The sequence below is a fragment of the Sinocyclocheilus rhinocerous genome, unplaced genomic scaffold, assembly GCF_001515625.1.
Source record: "Sinocyclocheilus rhinocerous isolate Xijiao unplaced genomic scaffold, SAMN03320098_v1.1 scaffold1548, whole genome shotgun sequence".
Taxonomy (NCBI): Eukaryota; Metazoa; Chordata; class Actinopteri; order Cypriniformes; family Cyprinidae; genus Sinocyclocheilus; species Sinocyclocheilus rhinocerous.
Window position 1 is genome coordinate 391,424 of NW_015630996.1, and position 9,624 is coordinate 401,047.

General features: G+C 38.3%; 1 protein-coding gene across 1 annotated transcript in view; it reads right to left on the reverse strand.

Moving 5' to 3' along the window:
• The window catches only part of LOC107740981 (PDZ and LIM domain protein 2-like), an 87,662-nt gene that overhangs the window by 52,752 nt on the left and 25,286 nt on the right, over positions 1–9,624 (reverse strand). Inside the window, exons 2-3 of the mRNA XM_016553549.1 lie at positions 6,812–6,943; positions 2,394–2,545 (exon numbers count right to left, since the gene is read on the reverse strand). Coding sequence (XP_016409035.1) covers positions 2,394–2,545; positions 6,812–6,907 — 248 coding nt within the window. The 5' untranslated portion in view covers positions 6,908–6,943. The remainder of the gene's footprint in view (positions 1–2,393; positions 2,546–6,811; positions 6,944–9,624) is intronic.

Sequence of the window (9,624 nt, forward strand, 5' to 3'; positions counted from 1 at the left end):
TCGACGCGTTTCAGAAAGGCGGGGCATAGAGGAGAAACAATAATGTACAGTATGTGGAAAATAATGTTTTTTTAACCTTAAACCGCATAAACACATTTCATTACACCAAATACACAAAATAATGTTCTTTTTAGCAACATCATATGACCCCTTTAAGTTTGGTCATAATTTCTTAAAGTGAGTTACAAAAAGGTAGATTGGTCTACTTTGAATCTGAAAAAAATGACTGATTACCCCCAACTGCTAGTTGGTCACACTAGTCATTTGGACAAATTCTTAACATACTGGCTAGGTTAATGCAACTGGCCCCAGGTTTGATATACTATCTGGCTGCCACCATTTTGTAAGAGGAAACACTTTACAAAACAGCTTAAGGAAACTCTCATTCATGCCAATAATTCTTCAAATTCTTCAAACTGAATTAGACACAAGTCAGCGTCCCTCCTCTATTACATACTGTAGGCACTTCTATTTGTAGATGGATTGTCCTGAAAACTAAAGGGTCAAGTAGACAGCAGGATACTTACATAACTCATAGTCTAATATGAACTTAGAAGAGGGCAGACACACACCCTCTTCCTCCAATACTGTGGGCTACAGTGCACACACACACACAGAGCTAGAGTGCCATTGTGGGCCCAGTGTTGTTTCTGGCCTGGTCAGAGACATGAGGTCAGAAGGGAAAAATGTACTCACATGGACACAGGGCTCAAAGTGCATGTGCGTAAGAGAGCAAAGGTATTGTTCTGGCCAGAACAGTGTGTTTACTTGTGCTGACATATAAAGATGAGCAAAATCACAGGCTTCAACTAGCCAATGAGATGACTGAACAGGTAGTTGACTAATTGATCTAAATCAACTAAATCCTGTAAAATTGGACTGGTTTTGGGTTCATCGGACCTCAAGGTCTTTTAGAGGGAGTTCTTTAATTTAAAAAAAGCTACTGTAGGAGCAGCACAACCACACAGGGGCAGTCATGGCCTAATGTATAGAGTCGGACTTGTAACCTGAAGGTTGCGGGTTCGAGTCTCAGCTCCGGCAGGGATTGTAGGTGGGGGGAGTGAATGTACAGCGCTCTCTTCCACCCTCAATACCATGACTGAGGCGAGACCCTTGAGCAAGGCACTGCACCCCCAACTGCTTCCCGGGCGCCGCAGCAATATGGCTGCCCACTGCTCCGGGTGTGTGTTCACGGTGTGTGTGTGTGTTCACTACTGTGTGTGTGCACTTGGATGGGTTAAATGCAGAGCACAAATTCCGAGTATGGGTCACCATACTTGGCCACACGTCACTTCACTTTCACTTTTTTCACTTCACATGGATCAAATATCTAGCTCCCTTAAACATTTAGTAGTTACTGAATTTCAACAAAGACATTACACATACCAAGACAAGACTCTTATTACTTTGAATGGGAGTAAGTGCAACACACAATAGGGCAGAATAAGTTTCGCCTTCTAAACAAAAGAACCAATCGCCAATTGAACTTTGCAAAGACCCGCCCCCTTTAGTTACTTTTGCTATGTCTGACAAGCCATGCGGCTCTCACACTACACATGTTCTCACGCTGTGAAAAATTCATCGTGGAGCAAAGACGGCACTGACAACACAACAACAGACAAGACAGAGCAGGTTACTTCTGGTATCAAACAAAGCCTCAGCTTTAAAATTTTGTAATGTTTTAAGAAATTCAAACAATAAATAGCATTTTGTGGCTCTTTAATGAGTCGTGACAGATCGCTGTAGTGCCTCAGTTCAAGCGGCACGTGAACCGATCATCCCTACCTCTTTACTAGTTATAGCATGAAATAAACATGAATGAACATCAGAAGGTTTTTTTTGTTTTAATTGCGGAAAGACGTCAATACACACCATTTTTCAAGTTCAAGTCCACTGACATTAATCTACTCTCCTGTCTAGTTTGTTTGTCAGACAAAATGGCAGATTCTGCATTATGATTTGTCAGATCGCCTGTCAATCAAACTCTCTGCGAAGGGTCAATTGGTAAAGTCATTGTGTAATCACAGGTATCATGAGAAGCTCTGGATGCCATAGAAACAGTTAGTGCCTCAAGACCTGCACTCAGGAATGAACATAAGTTCAGAAGTTTTTGGGATTTCAGTATTTACCCATTAGTATATAGTTCCCCACAAGTAGACAGAAAATGGTTTTGCAAAAATGGCTGTCTAGAGGCATTGCAAATATGGCCACAAAGTGAACTGACTTTCTTTAAAAGTGCAGTTATTTTCAACTTGTGAAATGTTTCAAAATAGAAAAAAGTCACAATTCTTGTATTTCATGACCATCACTGACATTTTAGATCAGTACTAATGCACTTGCATCCATCTCTGAAAGACAAACAATGTACATAAAGAAAATAAAGGCACCCTCACCTTTCTACGAGAAGTTGCAGCTGAGTCGTGCAGCTCTTGATTTTGTTTTGTGCCTCTACGTTGAGCATCTCGCCAGTATTGAGTCCATTAATCTCCATGATGATGTCACCAGGCTGAAGACAGGCCATCTCTGCCTTACTGCCAGTGTTCACCTTTAGACAAAAAACATTCAACCAATCAGAACTCAGTCACGTACAGTCTGCGCCCCATTAAGAAGAAAACCCTTTAAATTTGAGTCATCAGAGGTATTGTTTAATGAATATTAAAAACATCACAAATTACTACATTTTTTTGCTACAACTTCAAGATAGTAGGGGTGCTCCGATTGATCGGCTACCGAACATTATCGGCCGACAATCACGTTGGGATGATCGATCGGTGTTCTCTAAAAGGCCGATCTAAAAAAAAAACGATCTCAAGCTGATGACGCTGCCGTGAGAGGTTTGGCACGACATGCAGCGGCACCGTCTCGGTCTCTGTCCGGCGCGGGTGAAATAATTATAATGCTGAAGGTGAGGTACTCACCTTCATATTTCTTCATTAAATAACTTACAAAGTAATTTGAAAACCTTGTGTGAGACGTAATTTCACAAACAGCGTGAGTGAATCACCGCGCGCGCTCTCTCTTTCTCTCTCAAAATGCGCAAATGGCTTCAAATCACCACACATCGCGTCTATCTATAAGCGAGCTGCACGCTGCACAGTTGACAGGAATTGTCACTTGCACAATCAAGGCAGTGCCACATCGTCACTAAAGTTTATACAAGTAAAGTAAAGTTTCTGCATTACTTTTTAATTCTTGCCAGTGTTTAACCATTCAGCGCTCGCGCGCTCTCCTGTAGACCGTGCGCTCATGCACACTTGCAGCGCACACACATAATGCCAGGTTCACATTACTCTGTTTGCAGTGCGTGGTATGTGGTGCGGAAATCCGCGCTCATGTTAACGGATTAAAGCATTCACACTGCACACGGCAGTGCGTTCAGGAGCGGTGCGTCTGCAGCAGTGCAGAGATCGTTTCCGCACCGAGTCCATTTTTGCTGTGATACACCCGCTGAATTAAAGTGACAGCACATTGTTTGCAGTAACATATGAAAACGAAAATTTAGCAATTGCACCATAAATGCATATAATTAAAGTATACTGTCTTTCACAGTCAACACATATGGCTTGTTGGCTAGTTTTAAAGGAAGATAAAGAAGGTAAAAATAGATGGTAAGAATAGAGGAGGAAAACAGAGGGGAATTTCCCCCATTTTCAAAAATGAAATTCAGGCCCTGAATAAATGTCTAAAAATCCTGATTGAAGTATCACTATAAGTAGTTATAAATTTAAAAAAGAAGGCTTTAAAAAGATCGGTATCGGCAGATACTGCTTTCTGTGATCGGCGATCGGCCTCAAAAATCCTGATCGGAGCACCCCTAGTTTTCTGTGATAAATGGAACATTGTTTAACCAGTTCTGGTCATTTAAACTTCACAGAAACATAATGCAAGCTTGCTAACATAGATATGGTCTGTTGAATTATTAGTAATGTTTATTGCCTCTCTTTACTCAATTTGTATTCCGACTTGTTATACAGTGTGCGGATTTACAGTTTTTCTCGATTGCTTAAACACTATCACCAGGCTTTTGAACTAAAATTTCAAAACCATAATGCCATTTATCAGTAAGCACACCCATTTCCCTAAACTATAAACACTATTCCCCTTTTTGACTAATGAATCATATTTTGAGAATATGAGGCATAGTTTCAAGAAATGTGTTTAAGCAATCGAGAAAAACTGTAATTGTCAAAACATATGACTGTTTCTAAACAGGTTTTCTGAACACTTTCTCAGCTGTCATTTGGTTGAAAAGTCCTGCCCCAAACTTGGTTGAGTCAATTTTGCTGTCAAACAGAGCAATGTTTTAATAACACCACAGATTTTTCTTACGGCATCAACCCACCAATGGATTACTTATAGTAGTGTTAAAGTTGGCAGGAATCTTAAAAACAACTAGACAGGGGCTGCTGTTAGTTGAGCAAAGCTTTGAATCCCCTCAAGACTCAATAGTCAATAAGGCCACAACCTCATTAGTAGGAGAAGAGGAAAGCAACACCTCAGCTCGACTCAAAACACACAAACAGCCCGGCACAGAGAGGCCCTGCAGACTGCCAGTCAGCTGTTGTTGTTGTTGATGTTAGCTCAAAGCGAAGGGGCAGAGGTGCCATGTCTGAGGGCCTGCTCGAGTGCCAATTAACTGTTGCTACAGAGACACACAATGGAGCGCGTCTCATGTAATCAGAGTACGCCTCGCTTCATGTGGAGTGTGACTATCCTTCCCCTCTGTGTGTGACTGTGGTGAAGACCTGAGAGACAGATGAGCACTTATCCTCATACTTCACTCCAGAATTTGAATTATAGAGTAACTCTCACTGGCATAAAGTATTTTTATAGGAATATCTAGGTAGATAGTTTCTGAGCTTTGTCTCACGCAACAGTGTCAAAACATGTACGTAAAGCTTGAGGAATCATGGAGAGTCTGGAAGGGTGAGATCAGACAAAGGCAATAAAAAGAGGGGAGCACAAGATTTGTGCCCATGCCAAACTCCTGCTACTACACTCTGGCCTGTCTCTCCATGTGGCCCTTTCGAGCCCTGTTAAAAAAAAAAAAACACCCCGTGCCATTCTATTCTGTGTTTCTTACAACCCCTCTCAATACCAAAGGTCTCCTGCACTGCATGGACACTGTTAAGCACTCATTTTCCTCAACATATTGGCTGTTGAGGGAACAACACAAGCATAGAAGTGAAGTCCCTAAAGGGTAGTTCATGCAAAAATGAAAACTGCATCATGCACATTTGAGCTAACATTTACTATATTTGATTAACTGAATATATGTGCACTGACTAATGTTTGTGTGTGAATAAAATACTAAATCAAATTGGTTTATCAAATAAAGCAATCAAAGCTCTTCAGAAGTCCTGGAGTCTTTCGTCTTTATGAACTTTTTAAAGCATCAAAGTTTTGGCTGCAGACTTTCAATGGAGAGAAAGAAATCTCTCAGGTTTCATTAAGATTAGCTTCAATTGTGTTTCAAAGATAAATGATAAAAAGTCTTGAGTAAATGACAGAATTTTCTTTTTTTTTTTGGTGAACTGTCCCTTTAATAGTGCATTTGAAACAGTGTGGTAATGGAAAACAATAAGGATAATGAGAGCCATAAATTTGAAAATCTCAGTGTTCTAAAGTGGTTTATGTTTAAATGCAATGGAATTCTGGGTTACAATGCAGATGTGACCAGGATCTAAAAGGAAAGGTTCCATTAGCTGCCTTTAATTAGAAACACTATGGTGTATTTCTGGATCACAACATGGAATTCGTTTGCATGAAATAAACTTTTATTTTTTACTTGAGAGGAACTGTTTTGGTTCATTTTGAAAATTGTCCCAAAGCCCATGAAAAACAAAAATAAATGGGTTCCAGACTAGGTGGCAGAAGTACAGCAGATTCTGAACTTCTCAGCTGAAAAACAGTCTTTCACAACTGCCTGAGTGTTGAAAGCTTGAACTCAAAAAAAGCTATTTATTAACCTGTTCTGAGAGACCAGACTCACGCTAAATAAGTGTGAACCCAACACATTTTTTTGTTTGTTTATAGTTTAACGCCATACCAGTTACCATAGCTATATTCATGGTGTGAAAAAGAAAAACAATGAAAGATATAGACCTTTATAAGATGTTTTTTTTTCTTTATTTTTGATAAAAATTCTAAACCTGGTTTCACTGGTTTTAATAAGGGTCAACTGAAAAGTAAAGAATCCTATTGGAGTTCAAGAAGGATCTTCATCTATTAACAAAAATGTATGGATTATTCTGGTGTGGAGTGTAGATAATTTGGTCCCAGTGATTTTCAAAGTGTTTCTCCACCAACCACAGGATTGATTTTGTAAAGTTTATTGGGGTGTATGACGGAAAACTTTCTCCGATGTTTACAAGTTGTTGGCGATAATCGTTTGGATGAGTTAGAGATTTTTTCTTTCTTGTTAGATCCATGGTTATGTTTGGTTTTTTATTATTCCAAAGGGAACCTAGTGATTCATGCTGTGCTTAAACCTAACTTTTACACATTGTTGCGTAAGTTCATATTCATATTTTCTATTATTCTAAAAAGAGAATGGAGAATACCTGCAAGGAAAAAGAGGTAAAAAACAAACAATAGCTTGACCATCTGCAATAAAATACAATAACCAGGAACTTCCTCTTTAATTATACATGGCTTGTTTGGTTGAAGTAGTCAGGGAGACAGAGTGCAATACAGTGTGTAATGAGAAAAGTTAGGTATGAGGCATCATTGCTTTAATCACTGATGCAAAAAACAAGGAGATGAACCATGTTCTGGACTGGTACTTTGGTTAACGGGGATGAAAACTTACCTTGGAAACTGTTATGGCCTTCTTGAAGTCTCGCCCTCCAGAAATTCTGAACCCCCAGGGGGACGGGCCAATCAGGTTCACTGTAAATGGCATCATGTGACCACAGGCTGCTGCCCAATGCTCTCAGGAGTGCTGCGAGAGGAAAAAAAGAAGGAGTATGAGAAGAGGCAAAAAACCCACAGATGGAGAGAGCGTCGGTTAAGTTTAATTTGACATCAAGCTGAAATGCCACAGATGTGTCTCATAGTTTCCACATCTCTGAGCCACTGGCTGCTGTTGAAAGGTAAACTGCCTTCACCTGCTCTTCAGAACACCTTTCATCCTATTCCACATGACTGCAGCTCAAATCCACAGACACTGTAGCAATCAGGAATCATAGAGAGGTGCCACATGACTGACATTCCTGGAGTGTGTTTTTAAAGCTGTAGCATCCATAAGGAGAGCAAGAAACCACTTTAGATTCAGCTTGAGTCTCTTAACCCAAAAAAATGCAGTTTAATATTTTCTTCAATATTAATGATTAAAATTAGTGAAAGATTTTTTTATTATTATTATGCAAACAGATATACTATTTACAGGTGACAAATCAAATACAAAATAACCGAGGTCAACAAAACATACATGACAGCCAACATGATGAGAGAGAGAGAGAGAGAGAGAGGCCATGCATGTGAGGCCATTTTGATGCAAAGCGATGATGGCTGCACGTGTTGGAGGTAACCATTGCTAACAAGAACACAATGATTGGAAGCGCTTCATCCCTCCTTTTATAGCAATCAGTCTGCTCTTACAATCTAATTAGTATGATAGTGAGTGGTGGACAGTAACGAAGTAGTTTTACTTCATTACTGTACTTAAGTACATTTTTCAAGTATGTGTACTTTACTGGAGTAGTTTTATTTTGAGTAACTTTTACTTCACTACATTTCGTAAAACTTATCGTTACTCCTTATAATATATCATGTGCTCAGAGACGCAGAAGCGGTGTCTGATTCAAGAACGAACTGATTCTTTTCAATGAACTCGTTAAATCGGTTCGCAAATCGCAGCAAACGATTCATTCACGAATTGGAATGATCCGATTGCAGCTGTTCTCGCGTCGACAACTCACTGATTCAAATGATAAGTTACTAATGTCGAATTTTAGGATTAATTATTGTAACTGAAAATCATATTTAGGTCAAAGCTGTCAGTTGTTTGTGAACTAACGTTAAATCTGCTGTAAAGGGTGATCTGTTTAAGCCCACTGAAATGCTTGAATGCAGACACATTAACCTCAGTCTCTATGTTTTTGGTCAAAAATCATTAAAATAACACAGATTAAATAAAATAACTCATGCACGTTCATCTTCCCCGCTGCTGTAACGTTAGCAGTTTTACTAAAATGCTATGCATTTAGCCCTATGTGACGTTTTTATATTGTTTGTCAGCACACATAGCCTAAGTTACTATGTATCTGGATCAACTAGCCAAGTAGACAAATATAAATGTTTATTCATAACCATGCTGAAAATAAGTCAATGTTAGCTGATGCTAACCGTCTAGCTAACGAGCTTGCTGGTGCTAAATTGAGGTAATTTTTTCAAAAATAAAGTCCAAATATATTTTTTTACAACCACCTAGATAGATTACATCTGAGGGAAAAAGAAAGGATGTGACAATAAATGTATGCATATCATCTAATATGTGAAAATTAGTTAAAGAAATTGCTAAAAAGGATTATATTTTTTAACAAAGGAGCCATCATTTTGATCAAAAAGTCAGACGCAGTTGCAAAATTAAAAAAAGAAAGAAACCAGTTTAGAATTAGTCATTTAAACCGATTATTGGGTATAATCTATTTTAAATAACTAATTCACAGAAATTTAATCAAATGCTTTTAAAATAGGTATTAAAACATTAAAAATGTATATTAAGCATTTAAGATATCTGCAACTGAGCTACTCAAAAATCTTAAGGTGGCCAAATAAAAGTGCATTAAATCATTACAATATTCACAATGCTGGTACTTTAACAGCAAAAAAATAATATTGCAGCTAGGGATATGCCGGTATCAAATTCTCATGTTGCGATTAATTGCTAATGCTTTTATCACGGTATACGGTATTATCACAATATAAAAATTTTGTTTAAAAAAAGTGCTGTCATAATACAGTATAACAGGTTTAATAACTTTTTTCTTATAACAAAAATAACTGAACATTTAAATGCAATAGCACCCGGGTAAGAAGACCCTAGAGTTTTTTTTATTTTTTTTATTGGAATATACAAAATACAATGAAAGAGCAAGAAGACCCTAGAGTTTACGGACACATCTGCTCCATACAAAAACCACGACCAAGACCACCACAAGATTTAGTAGTCAAGACATCTTGCTTTTCAGTCAAGCTTTGAGGCCAAAATAAAGAGGTTTTATAGTTTAACCCCCTGACAGGTTCACACTTTAAAACTTCACGTTAAAACACTGATGCGTCACGGCTGAAATTGAACAGGTAACGCAACTTGATTTCCCAATCCCAGTCCCCTACTCCAAAAGAGTCTGCATCAGATCACTTCAGTCTATCTGTGACACAAATATTCCTTAAAACTACTTAAAAGAAAATTGTGGAAGAAATTAGCAACTTACCAGAACTAGCTCAAAAAAAAAACTTTTTTTTTTTTTTTTCACCTGTGGAACATAATTAGATACATTACGTGTGCAAGCAAGACTGTGCTGGTCGCTCTTTAACATGTAATTACAATAAATGGAGACTGAAAATTTGGTTACACTTTATTTCGATAGTCCACTTTAGACATTCTATTAACTATAAGTA